Raw genomic sequence first — 17,959 nt, 5'->3', positions numbered from 1 at the left:
TGATCAGGGATGGAACCCGCGTCCCCTGCATTGGAAACTTGAGGTCTCCAGTGGTTTACACTACCACCTTGGAAGTCTGAGATACTGCTCCACTTTTTAAACTGGCATGATTTTTAGCACAAACTAAACAGGTAAACTGTTATTGCACCGCTGTAGTATATCCCCAATGAATTTTTAGTTTGGCACCTTTCTGATGAAGATAGTGACTTCCAACTGTGGAATTCTTTGCTTCTCAACTCTTTGGTCCATTGGGAAAGTTTCCTCATATCTCATATGGTGCCAAAGAAGTGGAAACTCTGTTCAGGGACATGCACATGGATTACAATCTAGCTGGGGGAAGCAAGCAACGAGGGAAGTTTTCAGTGGCCAGGTTTGTTCTGCCTTGGTTAGTCACTCTCTCTCTGTGACAGGAAATGGCCACTTCTTCCCTCCATCAACAACCTCCAACTATTTTATGTTTGTGTCAGTAATCTATTGCTGCACAACCAATCACCCAGAACTTAGTGGCTTCAATCAACCATGTTATGGCTCATGGTTGTTTGGGTTGGCAATTTGGGCAGCGCTTGGTGGAGACAGCTCACCTTTGTTGCACATAGTCATGGCCAATGTCTGGGGCTGGAGGATCCAAGATGGCTTCACTCCTGTGTGCAGCATCTCACTCAGAGGTCGCTATACTGGCTAACATTTGAGTCCCTTTTTCTCTCTCCCTTCATTTCTCATTTTCTCCACTTGACCTCTCAAGTCAGATAATTGGGCTTTCTTAGATGGCAGCTGGCTTCTGAGCTAGTAAGCACAGAAGGTGCCAGACTCTTTAAGGGCCTATGCCTGGGACTGGCATAGGATCACTTCCCTTGCATTCTGTCGGTCAAAGCAAGTTACAAGCCAGGCACAGATTCAGATGGAGGGGAGGCAGACTCTACCTCTTGGTAGAAGGTTGCTGTTGTTCAGTTGCTCAGTTGTGTCCAACTCTTTGCAACCCCATGGACTGCAGCCTGCCAGGCCTCCTTGTCCCCCACCATCTCCTGGAGTTTGCCCAAGTTCATATCTATTGCATCAGTGATGCCATCCAACCATCTCATCTCTGTTGCCCCTTCTGCTTCTGCCTTCAGTCTTTCCCAGCATCAGGGTCTTTTCCAATGAATCAGCTGTTCACATCAGGTAGCAAACTATTGGAGCTTCAGCATCAGTCCTTCCAATGAATATTCAGGATTGATTTCCTTTAGGATTGACTGGTTTGATCTCCTTGCAGTCCAAGGGACTCTCAAGTCTTCTCCAACACCACAGTTTGAAAGCATCAATTCTTCAGCCCTCAGCCTTCTTTATGATCCAGCTGTCACATCCGTACGTGACTACTGGAAAAACCACAACTTTGACTAGATGAAACTTTGTTGGCAAAGTGATGTCTCTGCCTTTTAATATGCTGTCTAGGTTGGTCATAGCTTTTCTTCCAAGGAGCATGCATCTTTTAATTTTTAGGCCGCAGTCACCATCTGCAGTGATTTTGGAGCCCAAGAAAATTAAGTCTGTTTCTGTTTTCCATTTTTTCCCTCATCTATTTGCCATGAAGTGATGAGACCTGATGCCATGATCTTAGTTTTTTGAATGCTGAGTTTTAAGTCAGCTCTTTTACTCTCCTCTTTCACCTTCATCAAGAGGCTCTTTAGTTCCTCTTCACTTTCTGCCATAAGGGTGGTGTCATCTGCATATCTGAGGTTATTGATATTTCTCCCTGCAATCTTTTTTTGTTTTTTTTTCTCCCTGCAATCTTGATGCCAGCTTGTGCTTCATCCAGTCCGGCATTTCACATGAAGTACTTTGCATATAAGTTAAATAAGCAGGGTGACAATATACAGCCTTGATGTACCCCTTTCCCAATTTGGAATCAGTCCATTGTCCAATGTCCAGTTCTTCTACCTCTTGCTTCTAACTGTTGCTTCTTGATCTGCATACAGGTTTATCAGGAGGCAGTTAAGGTGGTCTGGTATTTCATCTCTTTAAGAATTTTCCCCAGTTTGCTGTGATTCACACAGTCAAAGGGTTTTCTGTAGTCAATGAAACATAAGTAGATGTTTTTATGGAATTCCCTTGCTTTTTCTATGATCCAACAGATGTTGGCAATTTGATCTCTGGTTCCTCTGCCTTTTCTAAATCCAGCTTACATCTGGAAGTTCTCGGTTCTTGTACTGTTGAAGCCTAGCTTGAAGTATTTTGAGCATTACCTTGCCTAGCATGTGAAATGAGCATGATTGTGCAGTATTTTGAATATTTGTTGGCATTGCTCATCTTTGGAATTGGAATGAAAACTGACAATTTTTAGTCCTGTGGCCACTGCTGAGTTTTCCAAATTTGCTGACATATTGAGTTCAGCACTTTCACAGCATCATGTTTTAGGATTTTAAATAGCTCAGCTGGAATTCTGTCACCTTCAGTAACTTTGTTTCTAGTAATGCTTCCAAAGACCACTTGACTTCACACTCCAGGATGTCTGGCTCTAGGCGAGTGATCACATCATCATGGATATCTGGGTCAGTAAGACCTTTTTTGTATAGTTCTTCTGTGTATTCTTACCACCTCTTCTTAATCTCTTCTGCTTCTGATAGGCCCTTGCCATTTCTGTCCTTTATTGTGCCCATCTTAGCATGAAATGTTCCCTTTATTTTCTTGAAGGGACTCTAATCTTTCCCATTTTATTGTTGGTAGGAGGAACTGCATGTATATAAGGGGATTATGGGTAGCCACCTTCCCAGGAAATTCACCAGAGTATTCTTTGTTAGAAATCAGAGCTTAGAAATCACTAATGAAATAATACATGTTGGAAGATGTCATACCAAATTTGAAAAAAACAGGTGTGGTTGCTTATATCCTATTTCCAGGTATATTAATAAGGCCAAAATCATAATACTTTAAACAAGTTAGAACTTCCATTCTCATATAAATGTCCAGGCAGTGTCCTAGACCCAACCTCTTCCTCATTTTTTCTTCTACTCTCAACTTGCAGCTTTCATCTGCAATCAAAGATGGCTGTTCACAGCTCACCACTTCATACACATTCAAACCAGGGTGGTGGAAAAAGAAAGAGGAGAGTACCTCCTGCCCCAAACACACACATACCTTTTTAAAGCACAACCCAGAAGTTGCACATGTCATTTTTTCTCACAGCTCACTGGTGGAACCCATCCCATGGCCATAAATAACTTGAAACAAGGCTTGGAATCGAATCTTCTTTCTGGAGGGTCACAGGCCCAGGAAAACTTTTCTTCTGAAGAAATGGACATACATGGGCTTTTCTCCACTTGCAGAGAATGGGAGATACTCTCTACTTGTGATGCGCGGGCTTCTCATCCTGGTAGCTTCTCTTGTTGTAGAGCACGGGCTCTAGGGTGAATGGGCTTCAGCAGTTGCGGCTCCTGGGCTCTGGAGCACAGGCTCCGGAGTTGTGGCACATGGGTTTACTTGCTCCACAGCATGGGGAATCTTCCTGGACCAGTGATCAAACCTGTATCTTCTGCATTGGCAGGCAAATTCTTAACCATTGGAGCACCAGGGAAGCCCTCACCCTCTTTTTTATTCCCACCATCTATCTGGTTAAACATAGTAAATATTCCCAAGTATGTAGTATAGCTTCACAGATAAACAGTGGTTGACACAGTGTGACATGTTTGTTTCTGGTATTTTATATGCAGAGAAGAAACTAGAGCACAGAGGCAGGGGATAGTTTGTCAGTTGTCTCCAGTGAGTGGGGCAGAGGCCAGGATGTTCGTGAGAGTTGCCGGGTTGCCACACCGTAACTGGCCCTGTGGGTGCTCTGACTCAACAAGGAATTGTGATCAGGTTTCTATAGTAACTTTGTTTATTTGATTCATGGAAATTTATAATAATGTAGAAATAGCAATGATGGCCACGGCTGTGTAATAATAGGCTTCAGTTTCTGGAGCATCTGCTGGAGGGCAGGCCAGCTAGTCTCATCAGCTGAAAAAAAGGGCCTGATGCTTGAGAATCTGACAGGGGTCCGCTCTGCTGCCGCTTTTCCAGGGTTTATGGGGAAGGTGGATGCGATGACCGGGAAAGAATGTGTATGCAGAGGATGGAGGGAAATAATTAGCTCAGCAGTAGGCAGACACACAGAAGTCTTTGACTGATTAAAATAATTTAAAAATATGTGATCATGTCTTAAAATCCCAGACCGCAAAGAAGTTCCCAAAGAGAGGAAAGGCTTCCCAGACTATAAATGGGGATGATAACAACAAGGTTTAGTCTAGTGGTTGGTGGCGAGAATTCAGTGAAATAATGCAGGGAGGGTCAGTAAATAAATATTAGTTATTATCGTTAGTGCTTTATTTCCTCTTGGTTCTTGTTTGGAAGAACACTGCTTCTGAAAAAGTAGGCCAAATTCGACTGATCATTGTTAGCTGTCAGAAGCTGGCTTTGGGAAGCTCTGAGACTATTCACCCAGATAACCTAATTTGGAGCTGTGTTTGCTCAGTGTCAGTATGTCTAGTTTATAGGGAAAACAATCCAGCATATCATCCAGATGTTTAGTTTACATGACACAAAGGGTAAGAATATCTTTTCACTCTGACAGTGTTGCTCCAAGAAAATATGGTAACACTAAGTAATTTTATATTGAAAGCTATTTCCCTTCCTCCTCCTCTCCTTTATGGCTTTAATTTTTTTTCTAGATTCAGTATTGTTGTTCAGTCACTCTGTCATGCCTGACTCTTTTGCAACCCCATGGGCTGTAGCCCACCAGGCTCCTCTGTCCTTGGGATTTCCCAGGCAAGAGTACTAGAGTGGGTTGCCGTTTCCTTCTCCAGGGGATCTTCCCGACCCAGGGATCAAATCTGTGTCTCCTGCATTGGCAGGCAGGTTCTTTACCCCTGGGCCACAGTACAGCATTTTTAACTGAGATATAATTCATTTTCACACCCCCCTCTTTTAAAAAATATTTTTGCCCATGCCATGCAGCATGTGGGATCCTAGTCCCCTGATCAGGGATTGAACCTGCACCCCATGCAGTGGAAGCACAGAGTCCTAACCATGGACGGCCAGGGGAGTCCCTTGGCTTCAATTTTTTAAAAAATAAATATGCTTTCTATTATGAGCTTGCTGACTATATTTGACCAGCAGGGGGCAGGTATTATATACATATCTTTCTGATTCACCCAAAGCTGAAAAATGTTCATCTGAACTATAAAAGTATGTCTTCTATCACCTCTCATAGTAAAAACAAAAAAGGATTGTTTTTAACATCTTAGCAACTGAAAATAGACACCTCTAACTCATTTAAAGCAGCTTTCATCTCACCATCTCTTTGATAAACTATAAGTTCTAAGAAGCATATTTTTTTTCACAGTTACTATCCCTGAAATTAGCATGCATCTCACAATTGGTGACTTAGATTTAATAAAATATAGTTATTCACTTTAGGATTAGCATATTATGGCTGTAAATTCACCCTCCACTGAGGCATGGCATTGAATGAAAATGAATTTGGATCGCTGAAGACATTACTGTTTAACAAATTATTCGTGATTTCTTTCCCTAAATAAAATGACAGTTATTGGACAAGACACAAGAGAAAGTGTATGAAGACTTGACTTGGTGCATTTAGTCTCTCAGAAATGTTTGTGATTCAGAATCAAAGCACATTTCATTTTCATTCAGGCTATAGTAGTATTTAAACAATTACCATATATATGCGTTAATATACTGTATTGGTCTTTATCTTTCTGGCTTACTTCACTCTGTATAATGGGCTCCAGTTTCATCCATCTCATTAGAACTGAGCCAAATGAATTCTTTTTAATGGCTGAGTAATATTCCATTGTGTATATGTACCATAGCTTCCTTATCCATTTGTCTGCTGATGGGCATCTAGGTTGCTTCAATGTCCTGGCTATTATAAACAGTGCTGCGATGAACATTGGGGTGTACATGTCTCTTTCAGTTCTGGTTTCCTCAGTGTGTATGCCCAGGAGTGGTATTGCTGGGTCATATGGCGAGGGTGGGATGTTCTGAGAGAATAGAATTGAAACAAGTATACTATCAAGGGTGAAACAGATCACCAGCCCAGGTTGGATGCATGAGACAAGTGCTCAGGCCTGGTGCCCTGGGAAGACCCAGAGGGATAGGATGGGGAGGGAGGTGGGAGGAGGGATCGGGATGGGGAACACATGTAAATCCATGGCTGATTCATGTCAATGTATGGCAAAAACCACTACAATATTGTAAAGTAATTAGCCTCCAACTAATAAAAATAAATGAAAAAAAATAAACAATTACCAGTTGACATGTAAAATAATGCAAATCAAAATGTTAATTTACTCTGCCCTCTTAAAAATACATTCTCTGCCTGTTGAAAATCATCAAGTAGAGCTTGTAAAAGTTTGAATTCTCCCTTCTTGTGATTTCACGTTGTGTGTGCATGTGTTAGTCACTCAGTCATGTCTGACTCTTATGCGACCCCTTGGACTGCAGCTCACCAGGCTCCTCTATCCATGGAATTCTCCAGGCAAGAATACTGGAGTAGGTTGCCATTCCCTTCTCCAGGGGATCTTCCCAACCCAGGGATTGAACCTGGGTCTGCTGCATTGCAGGAAGATTCTTTACCCTGAGTCACCAAAGAAGTCTGTTCTAAGAATAAGTGCTCTAATTTGGGTTATAATTCACATTCTCATTATTCCCATGCCTGGCCTTAAATAGATCACTTATGCTGTCTGAGGCTCAGTTTCCTGATCTGTAAAATGAGATCATTGGGTAACTCCTGTAAGCCTCCATAGCATTTACTTTTATGTAGTCTAGAGCAGTGTTAATTTTCTACCTCGTGTCATATTTCACATATGGTGACATAATCCCCTCAACAGAATGTCAACTCTGAAAATAACATGATTCTCTTGCCTTTGCATGCCCAAGCCCAGGAGCTAAAATGATGCCTTGGGGAAGGCTGGTCCTCATTAAAGATTTGTTGCCTTGAATTGAATCAAACTAGATGATACCTAAGGCACTTTTCTCTAGTATCTGATGATACTGTCTTTAAAGCAGGAAGGACTCACTATGGCTGAATGATTTCTAGTTGGGTAACTGCTATGTTGCCAAGTCAACAGGCAGAGTTTGGAAGCATGGGGAAGAAGTTGCTGTAGCTGATAAATTACCCTACAAGACACTAGCAAGACCAGTTGATTGCTGGTTTAGCCATACACAGGTAAGTACTCACACAGTCTTTAAAACTCAGCAGGCATATCACTGGAAACTCTGCTTAGTGTGATGTGGCAGCCTGGGTAGGAGGGGAGAATGGGGTAGAATGGATACAAATATATGTGTACACACACACACACACACACTCACACACACACACAGCTGAGTCACTCTGCTGTGCGCCTGTAACTATCACAATCACTGTTAATCGGCTCTACCCCAATACGGGCTTCCCTGGTGGCTGAGTGGTAAAGAACCCACCTGTGATGCAGAAGATGCAGGAGGCCTCGGGTTTGATCCCTGGGTTGGTAAGATCCCCTGGAGGAGGGCATGGCAACCCACTCCAGTATTCTTGTCTGGAGACTCCCATGGACAAAGGAGCCTGATGAGCTACAGTCCATAGGGTCGCAGAGAGTCAGACATGACTGAAGCAACTGAACACGCATGCATATCCCAATACAAAATAAAAAGTTGAACTCGGCAGACAAGAAGGGGCAAGATGAAGGGAAAGAAGATAAATATAGAAGGGGTGAAGAAACCCTTCAAAAATAGGGAGCACCTAGAGCTTTGGGCACCCACAAAGATGGTGCAGTGGTAAAGAACCTGCCTGCCAATGCAGGAGATACAAGAGACAAGGGTCCAATCCCTGGGTCAGGAAGATCCCCTGGAGAAGGAAATGACAACCCATTTTAGTATTCTTCCTCTGGGAAATCTCATGGACAGAGGAGCCTGGTGAGCTACAGTCCATGGGGTCACAAAGAGTCAGACACAACTCAGCACAGAGCTTTGGGCATGTCCAGTGGTGGGTTGGGTGTCAAACCCCAGGTTGATATTTCCTGATGATGGTGAGAATATTCTGATTATATTTTCAGATCTCGAACCTCCTAGAATCAAGTGTCCAAGTGTGAAGGAACGCGTTGCAGAACCCAACAAGCTGACAGCCCGAGTGTCCTGGGAGACGCCCGAGGGAAGAGACACAGCAGACGGCATTCTCACTGAGTAAGTGCGACTTGGCAGCTGGAATGAGGTTGCCTGTTTATGTGAGAAGTTCACTACCAAGAATAAGAAGTGTGTATCTGCTGGTCAGTGTATGCTTTTGGACTCCGTACAGCACTCTTTCAGCCACACCTCATTCATTTCTTTATTTTTCTTCACTGTCTGGCATACTACATTCTTCACTTATGTATCTGTTTATTGCCTGTCTCAACTACAGTGTGTTTGCAGCCATATCCTTAGTGCCCAGAACCATGCCTAGCACATAGTTGCTGCTTAGTAACTATTTGTTGAAGAAAAGAAAGGAAGCCAGAAGGAGTGGTGGGGAAACAGGAGGAAAAGGGACAGAAGGAGGAAGAGGAAGCCAAGTGGTTAATTCAGGGAAAGACTCACTGCCATTGTCTGCTAGGCCCTCTACCCAGGCGGTCCTAAGCCACCGCCTCCCTGGGAACCTATGTCTCCCAGGTGGAGCTCAGCGTCGCCCCCTTGTGCTCGGGGAGTATGTTTTCGAACAGAACTCCAAAACCTCTTGTGTTTTGGCACCTGTTTCTTTCACAACTTTTGATTTTTAATTTTTTAATATATGACCATTAAACACTTAAACCACTTGTAAATAAAAGAGAAGGAGTCCTTCTGCCTTCTTCCCCACCCCAACCCCCTTCTCCAGGACCAACTGCACAAAGAGTCTGAAATACATCCCCAAAATCTTTAAAAATGGGTGGTTCCCTTCAGTGAAGTTCAGCCACATGTTGTTATAATCTAGCAGCTGCGCCTGTGCCCCTGCGGCTATGGATAGGCCCTCATGTTCCCTGGAGGTCACTTCTTCAGACATGAAGTGGCATGTTCACATCCATGCCTAGAGTACACGGTCCTATTAGACCTCCCCACCGAGTTTCCATCTGTGGACAAAGAACACCTCTAACTTACCCCTGGTGAGCCATACAGCAGGGCAAGGCTTTCTAGAATTCTGTCAACCCAGGCTGGGCAAGAGAATATGTTTCTAAGCCATTATTAGCCATAAAAGAACATTTTCTTCTAGGAAGAGGCTCCGTCTTTCACCCCTAGGACATTTTGTTCTGACAGCCTGATACTTTTTCCCACCATCTAGCTTAGATCATATTTGTTATGTTTCCCCTTGTAATTCCTCAAAGATAAAGTGTGAGTATTAAGAAATTATTTATTTGCTGTCACATACATATGTCACCCCTTAAGGAGAAACTTTAGGCAATGGGGATTAAAAATATAAGTCACAGTTGATATAACCATGTCATGCGTCATGTGTGTGTGCTCAGTCATGTCCAACTCTTTGTGACCCCATGGACTTTAGCCTGCCAGGCTCCTCTGGCCATGGGATTCTCCAGGGAGAAAATTGGAGTAGGTTGCCATTTCTTCCTCCAGGGGATCTTCCTGACCCAGGGAGGGATCAAACCCAGGTCTCCTACATTGGCAGGCAGGCGGGTCCTTTACCCCTGAGCCACCTGGGAAGCCCTTGATATCGTCAGGGATTGGCTTTTACCAATTGTTAAATCTTTTGGGGCCTGGCACGATGCCTGGCTCTACCCCTAGCCCATAACAGATTCTTAGATTCTCACAACTGCGATTGCTATTGAAATCTGGTATAATATACACACAATATCAGGTCATCAGATGACTCTAGTTATCTAGCAAGGATATTCACCTTGGCATTTTCGTGGTAATCTGTGTGTTACAGTTAGAAATGTGACATTTTGAAAGAGCATCTTAGTAGCCTGAACCATCTGTTCAGAACAGCTATTGGCTTCCTAAATTCTACAGCCCAGAGCCATCAGAGGTGTGGAGCAGAATGAGGAGTTCAGATAAGGGTGTCTTTTCCCCCTTTTCAGCTCTTGCTTGGCCTCTTTGCTTCTCTGGCATTTCTCTTCTTTTCCTCATGTCTTTTGCAAGTTTCTGTTCTGTAGTCCCCTTCTGGAGGGGAAGGTTCTAGTGTTAGGTGCTGAGAAGACTGCTTCCTGTGAGCTCCCATATTTATGCCCTATGACTGTTATTTGCATGTCACACATGAAAGAGAGTCTCCAAAAGGTGAGTGGCCACTCATGTTTGAAGTCTGATTCCTCTCATGTTTATCTGCTTTTAAAGTGTGCTTGCTGATGAGGACCTTAAAGCACCTAAGGCCCAGCGTGACATGTCTGTAATGCTGGGATGTCTGGCACTCTTGTAACACCCCTCACTACATACTTGTAAACAACTGCCTTGTCCACCTGTGTGGAAGGTTCTCCTCAATGGTGACAGTGAGAATTTCACATGCACATTGTCAGTCAATATTCTTTTCATTCCTCAGACGTGTAGAGAGAAGGGAAATTATCTATTGAAAAACAATTGATCATATTGTACCTACTGATATTCTTATCAGACAACTGAGAAGAAAGATGTGGGAGTCACCCTTGCTCTGTGACCTTGGGTGGGTTCCTTGATCTTTTGGTGGCTCAGTTTCCTCATCTGTGAAATGGATATAATAATGCCTATGTCATAGAGTTGTTGAGAGGATTAAATAAACTACTGTATATGTATGTGTGTGTATACACACACACACACACACACACACACACACATATATATATATAAAATGTGTAGAACCAGGCCAGACATGTGTAAGGTTTATATACCGGGCTTCCCTGGTAGCTCAGAAGGTAAAGAATCTGCCTGCAATACGGGAAACTGGGTTCGATCCCTGGGTTGGGAAGATCCCCTGGAAGAGGGAATGGCAACCCACGCCAGTATGCTTGCCTGGAGAATCCCCAGGGAGAGAGGAGCCTGGCAGGCTACAGTCCATGGGGTTGCAAAGAGTCAGACACAACTGAGTGACTCAGCACACACAGCACAAAGAATAATAATAATTATAATACTAACTAATAATAAAGATAATAACAACTTGAGTTATTATTGTGATCACCATGAAAATCACAGTGAATTTGCCTTTTGTTCAGGAAAGGTCGTCACTGAGATAGAAAAAGCAAAGAAAGTTCTAGTGCCCCCTGCAGGCCCAAATTGCCAGTGACTGCTGGGACTACCCTCTCAAATGATTTCCCTCAAAGAAAATTCCCTCATCCTCCCAATCAGGCGGCAGTTCAGGTCTCCCTTGAACCAAAGGAAGGAAGACTTGGGCTCTGGGTTCTTAGCGTCTCCCATCCTCTGTTCTACATCCCAACATGAAAAACCAGTCTGATCTTCCCAGAAACTGGGGACTTCCATTTTCTGGTCTCAAACTGCACTTCCAAAACAGAGTAAAGCTCAGAAAATTCTCTTCTGTGAAAATTAAACTAGTAAAACTGGCCTAATGGCAGTCCCTTGGAGTCTGTGTATCTTGAACAGAATGGGTGCTCAACAAACACTCATGATGGTCCTCTTTGATCCTTAGGCCATCATGGCCTGATTGTTGTTAGGGCCTACAGCGATCATCTTTGGTGTTTCTGATTTTTTCCCCCTTTAAGTGTTATTCTAAAAGGCCCACCCCCAGGCTCGCATTTTCCAGAAGGAGACCACAAGATCCAGTACACAGTCTATGACAGAGCCGAGAACAAGGGCACTTGCAAATTTCGAGTTAAAGTAAGAGGTAAGATGACTGCTTCTTGGCTTTTTTTTTTCCCCTCTCTTTGTAAGAACAGAGGGAAGCAGAGGCTCAAGCTAGAACCTTCTGTGAGTGCCCATTGTCAGAGGGAGACTTGCCAGCTCTGGATTTGCCTCATCATGAGGCTAGGGGAAGGGTGCCACCTCACTGCCTAAATTTCACAATTCAAATCCGGATGAGGTTGAGTGCTGGCAGATGATTGAAGGAGTCCAAGAGAGCAGTAAGCTCGTCTTACATGAGCCCATCGCTGGCTGTCCCAGAACAATAGTATTTAATAGCTTTTCATGTATATTATCAAGTGTGAAACAGATCGCCAGTCCAGGTTGGATGCATGAGACAAGTGCTCAGGGCTGGTGCACTGGGATGACTCAGAGGGATGGGATGGGGAGGGAGGCGGGAGGGGGGATCGGGATGGGGAACACATGTAAATCCATGGCTGATTCATGTCAATGTATGGCAAAAACCACTACAATATTGTAAAGTAATTAGCCTCCAACTAATAAAAATAATTGGGAGGAAAAAAATAAAAATAAAAGCTAAAAAAAAAAAAAGCTTTTCCACTCCTGGGCTTCAGTGACCAGCCAAAGCCTATTTGAGTCCTTCTATGAAGGAGGTTAGGAGCCCCTTAGGTAGCCCACCAGCTGATCATGTTCTTGGTGTTCCAGAACCTTTGGGAAAAAAAGGTTTTTAAGGTTTAGTTTGAGCTTCATGGTTTGGGTAGCTAATGACTAGCCATCTTTACTCCTTCCTCTTCTGGGTTCAACCTCCTTATCTAGACCCTGGGGAGCTGAATCAGTTCATCTCAGTGGTCTTGTTGGTTTGAACAGTGACCCTCCCAAGGCCCACCCACTGGCAGGTAGCCACACCTGCCCCTCCCTACACACCCGCCCAGTGTAGAAGCTGGTGTTTCTGACTCCTCTTCTTCCCTGCTTACTTTGTGGTGGGGGGCGGCGGCACTCAGCACTGAGCATCCTCTGGGCTTGTGTCCCACACAGTGAGACGCTGCGGCAAGCTCCATGCCCCGGAGAACGGCTACATGAAGTGTTCCAGTGACGGCGATAATTATGGGGCCGTGTGTGAATTCTCCTGCGTCGGAGGCTACGAGCTCCAGGGGAGCTCTGCCCGAGTATGTCAGTCCAACCTGGCTTGGTCTGGCGCTGAACCCACCTGCACAGGTACGAGGGCAGCTCTCTCTCCAGCCAGCAGCAGACCCTGAAGCCCCTTTGGTTCCGATTTCCAGGACAGGGAGGCTTTTGTTCTATATACTTTGAAAGGTTCAGCACCAGCCATCTTCATCTGTTGGGTGATAACAGTCTTCCAATAACTGGGCAGCCCGTCTTGCCCACTCTCCTTCTTCACCTCTGCTCATCTTCTGATTCCTCTCACATGTCCTCTAAGTCTGGTGCACGAGCACCACCCCACGTCTTCAGCAAGAGGATTTGCTGCTGGTGTTAATTTTATTTTGTTGAGGCTGTTCAGTTTGGCTTCTCTGTATCTATTGATTGCCCTTTTTGAGAAAAATGAAGGTGTTTTTATAAAGCTTGGATGCCAATGAGAGTTATTTTATGGTGACCATGATGCCAGGCGCTGTCAGTGTGTCGGGGAGCGGCCGGCGGGCGCAGCGCTGGGCAGGCGCGGCTGACCCCCTCCGCGGGGCCCAGCCGCCAGCCCGCAGCTAGGAAGTCTTCTGTTAGGCTCGTCTGACGTCTTTCCCTCAGTTATACTTTCAGTGACCTTTTGTGCATCTGTAAAGGCGAAACAGAAACTCACAACCTAATAAATAGCGCTCTTTCCTTAAAAAAAAAAAAAAAAATGTCCTCTAAGGAGGAAGCTGGAGGTAGGAACCCAGGGTTCATTATAAATCAGTGGCATTATGAATTAGCGAAGTCTGCACCCTTGGGACCTCCCCTGACAGTCCAATGGCTATGACTCTGCGCTCCCAATACAGGGGCCCAGGGTTTGATCCCTGATCAGGGAACTAGATCCCACATGCCACAATAAAGAGTCGCTTGCTACCACTAAAACCTCATGCAACCCAAACAAAAAAAGCTATACCCTTGTTCTTTTCTTCAAAGCCAGTACGCTACTGTGTACGGATGATAGAGCCCCTGCTTTGCAGCACTAGGTGGAAAGTCCCGCAGATCTTGGGCCTTCGGGATCTTTCCTCCTAACGTCAAATGAGGAAGCAAATACTTTACCTTCTTCTGGAGCTGTTGAAAGGATGAAATGAGGTCATCTATTGAACAGTGGAATTGAGCAAGACTTGGCATATGGTCCCGAGGTTGGGAAGATCCCCTGGAGAAGGGAATAGCAACCCACTCCAGTGTTCTAGCCTAGATAACAGCAACAATAATGAAACTAAAACTTTCAATACCTGTCAGCTGTTATTACTGAGGAACAAAAATTGGGCTGGGTAGCAATCATAGTGTGACATTTGGACTAGCCAGAAAATTCTGGACATGGCTTCTATTTCTGTACTCCACTTTTTCTCATTTCCTAGTACTTTCTCATCTTTATGCTTTTCCTTTAATCTTAGCTGCTCAGAATTAGCTCAGAGAGAGAGACGGAGACACAGATACAGACATCAACAGCTAAATGCCTGAGGCTCTTAAATTTCATTAAAATACAAAGAACATCCCTCTTTCCTTCCCTGTCTCATTTCCTGGGGTAGGAGAGTAATGCCCCCCACCTCCGGTACGCTGCAAACATATCCACGTCGTAATCCCCAGAAACTGTGAATGTGTTACCTTATGTAGCCAAAGGGACTTGGAAGTTGTAAATTAAGGATTTTGAGATGGGGAGAAGCACGTGGATTATCCAGGTGGGCTCAATGGAATCCCAAGCATCCTTAATAAGAGGGAGGTGGAACTGCTCTCAGAGAGGAGTGAGGTTGGAAACTGCTGCGCTGTTGGCTTTGAAGGTGGAGGAAAGGCTAGGAGCCAAGGAATGCAAGGCGGCCTCTAGATTCTGGAAAAAAGGCAAGGAAACAGATGCTCCCCCAGGGCATGTGGGTTGGGGGCGGCGGGGGAGGGGGCACAGCCCTGCCAACAGCCTTGACTTGACCCCAGTGAAACCCGTTCCAAACTTCGCACTGCCAGAATTGTAAGAGAATGTGTGTGAAGCCCCTAGGTTTGTGGTGATGAGTTGACCACAAGCCTGAGGAAACTAACATGCATCCCCATTCCCCAACTGAGTGCTCTTTGGGACCACCTCCAGAATAAACTGAAGACTTCTAGTTGAGTCTTTATCTCAGGGTTTACTTCTTACACATATGTTTCTGTGTCTCATCACAGGCTGTATTGAGCCAGAAGCAGTAGAGGGTTTCTGATCTACTTAACTGTTTCTGATTACAGCCATGAATGTCAATGTCGGCGTGAGAACAGCAGCTGCACTTTTGGATCAGTTTTATGAGAAGAGAAGACTGTTCATTGTGTCCACCCCCACAGCCCGAAACCTCCTCTACCGGCTGCAGCTGGGGTTGCTACAGGTGAGTCCTGGCAGCAGGGCCGAGGCAGGAGGGAGACCTCTGAACAGGAAGGGCCCAACCATTTCACTCAAAAGCAAAAGCTAGATTCAGTTCTTAATCCATTTCCCCGGAACTTCAGGAACTGGCACTTCAGAACTCCCACCATTCATTTCTGGGTCTGCACTATAACCTGATTAGCATTGACACCCCAGAGCTAACCCAATCGTTTTCCAAATAATGAGGTTGGTTTGTCTTCACTAATAAGCCTAACTGACATGCTGTTCAGGTTCAGCCAAAGAATAAATTGTCTTTGCTGAACCCGGCCAGGGTATGCCTGGGAGGGAGGCCATCTATCTGTTGTTTACCTAGAAGGCTGACTCAAGAACTGAGAAGAGTCCAGGGGCCCTCAGGTCCCACATGCCACCTCAGGGAGCTTCCCCAGCTCCCACAGAGCTCCTCAGAGGGGGGTGAGCATCTTTCAGAAAAGCAGTTCTCTGAACCATGGTCCGTGGACTAGCTGTGTCAGCCTGGGAGCTTGTTAGGAATGCAGATTCTCAAGCTCCCACCCAAGACACACTGGATCAGAAACTACCTGTTAGCAAGACCTCCAGGTGACTCCTAAGAACTTCAGAGTTGGGGGGGATAGCTTTTCTAGGAAATGTGCCCTTCTTATCTGTGTAAGTTTTGTAGCTACAAAATGAGTCAACCAGTGTCTTTTGGGAGGGGAAAAAAAGCCAGAAACTGAAAGGATTGAATTAGAACTTGCTTGATTTTTGTCCTGAAGCATGTTGTCAATAAGAATGGCTAATCTGAAGAGGTGGGATGCTGTGCTGGGTCATAGATGTGGTGTTGCATATTTTGGGAGGAATGTTTCACCCAGGTGGTGCTAGTGGTAAAGAATCTGCCTGCCAATGCAGGAGACGCAAGAGATGTGGGTTCAATCCCTGAGTTGGAAAGATCCCCTGGAAAAGGAAATGGCAACCCACTCCAGTATCCTTGCCTGGAGAATCCCATGGACAGAAGAGTCTGGCGGGCTGTAGTTCATGGGTTCACAGAGTCAGACACAACTGAGTGCATGCTTGTGCGCGCGCGCGCGCACACACACACACACACACACACACGACAGTAAACAGAACTAGATGTTCAGAACAATCTTGGTTTACTCAAAGGCTACAATTTAACTTTTCAGCATTAAGACATTGAATAATAAAACTGTTTATTCTCCACATGTACTTGGACTTCCCATGAACTCTGAAGAGCCATATAAAAAGTTTGGGGCTCCCTTGATAGGAACCTAATTTATCTCGTCTTTACCTCCAATCCCTGCCACCTGACCTCCACCTTATGTCCCCTTGTCCCAGCTAGGGGCTTGCTGTTGGGGTAGCACAAGGCGACAACACTCCATCGGGTGGGGAACTGGCCTTGCAGGCTCTATCCCATAACTATATATTTCCCAACCTCCTCTTATTTCCATGGAAAAATAAAAAAGACAAACAACTTGCTTTTTCTCTGTTGGGCAAACTATGGCATTTTTAAGTAAAATTGTATTGAAGCGCAGCCAGGGCTTGCTCATTTGTGCATTCTTTATGGCTGCTTTTAGCCGTATTCCACAGTGGCACCATTAGAACAGAGACCAGCCAGCCCCATGGAACCTACAATCTTTACTCTCTGGTCCTACACACAAAATGTTTGCTGACCCCTGCCCTAGTCTAGCCCACTCCTTCAGGTACTTGCTAAGTTACTAATCAACTAGTTGGTTAAAATCCTTGATATCAAGGTATTGATATGTGACCTCCCCCTTCCAACATATTTACATTTGCATTTTAAGCAGAGCCTTCAAAGAAAGGTTTGATTGGCTTATGTTATTGTTAGAATAAGAAAAATGTAATTTCTACCTTTTTTTTTACACTCTTCTACCACTTCTATCATCCCATACAGAGATATTTCAGTAAAACTGTAATAAAAACTTGGTGTTCTCATACCTAAGGATTTTAAACTTTCTTTCTTCCATTTAGTCATCATTCATCTTAAATTACTTTTTTGTTTCCTTATTGCTACTGCTGCTACTGATGAGACTTCCTGGCATGTGGTTGAGCAGGTCATGGTTCTTGCCAAGGACCAGCTCAGAGGACTGGAGCATTTTCTTTTTTTAAAAAAAATTAAGTTTGATGGACATCTAACATACTAGTTTCAGGTGGACAACATAATGAACCAATATTTGTGTATATTGCAAAATTATCATAACTCTTCCATTTAACATCCATCACCATACGTAGTTACTAAAAATGGTTTTCTTGTGATAAGACCTTTCAGGATCCACTCCCCTAGCTCCTCTCAAATATACAATACAGTTTTATTAACTAGAGTCACCAGGCTGTATATTACGTCCCCATAAGTTTTTCATTTTATTACTAGCAATTTGTACCTTTTGACCCCCTTCACCCATTTTGCCCAACTCCCAGCCCCCACTGTCGGAAAACAGTCTGTTCTCTATATTCATGAGCTCAGTTTGTTTTAGTTCTTTGGGTTTTTAAGATTCCACATGTAAGAGAGATCATATGATATTTATCTTTTTCTCTTTGACTTACTTAACATAATGCCCTCAAGGTACATTCACATTGCAAATGGCAAGAGTTCATTCCTTTTTGTGGCAGCAGAGATACACTTCCTCGGTCTGGGTAGTGAACTTCTCACATAAAAGG

At 44.4% G+C, this 17,959-nt stretch overlaps 1 protein-coding gene across 2 annotated transcripts in view; it reads left to right on the top strand.

Annotated features, from left to right (window-relative positions):
- SRPX (sushi repeat containing protein X-linked) overlaps nucleotides 1-17,959 on the top strand; it is a 140,792-nt gene that overhangs the window by 73,083 nt on the left and 49,750 nt on the right. For both annotated transcript variants that reach the window (XM_020913681.2, XM_070461921.1), the window contains 4 exons: nucleotides 8,067-8,193; nucleotides 11,655-11,776; nucleotides 12,787-12,966; nucleotides 15,145-15,278. In XM_020913681.2, coding sequence (XP_020769340.1) covers nucleotides 8,067-8,193; nucleotides 11,655-11,776; nucleotides 12,787-12,966; nucleotides 15,145-15,278 — 563 coding nt within the window. The remainder of the gene's footprint in view (nucleotides 1-8,066; nucleotides 8,194-11,654; nucleotides 11,777-12,786; nucleotides 12,967-15,144; nucleotides 15,279-17,959) is intronic.

The sequence above is a fragment of the Odocoileus virginianus genome, chromosome X, assembly GCF_023699985.2.
Source record: "Odocoileus virginianus isolate 20LAN1187 ecotype Illinois chromosome X, Ovbor_1.2, whole genome shotgun sequence".
Taxonomy (NCBI): domain Eukaryota; kingdom Metazoa; phylum Chordata; class Mammalia; order Artiodactyla; family Cervidae; genus Odocoileus; species Odocoileus virginianus.
The sequence above is the reverse complement of the archived record's forward strand: the minus strand, read 5'-3'. Positions and strand labels throughout refer to the sequence as shown.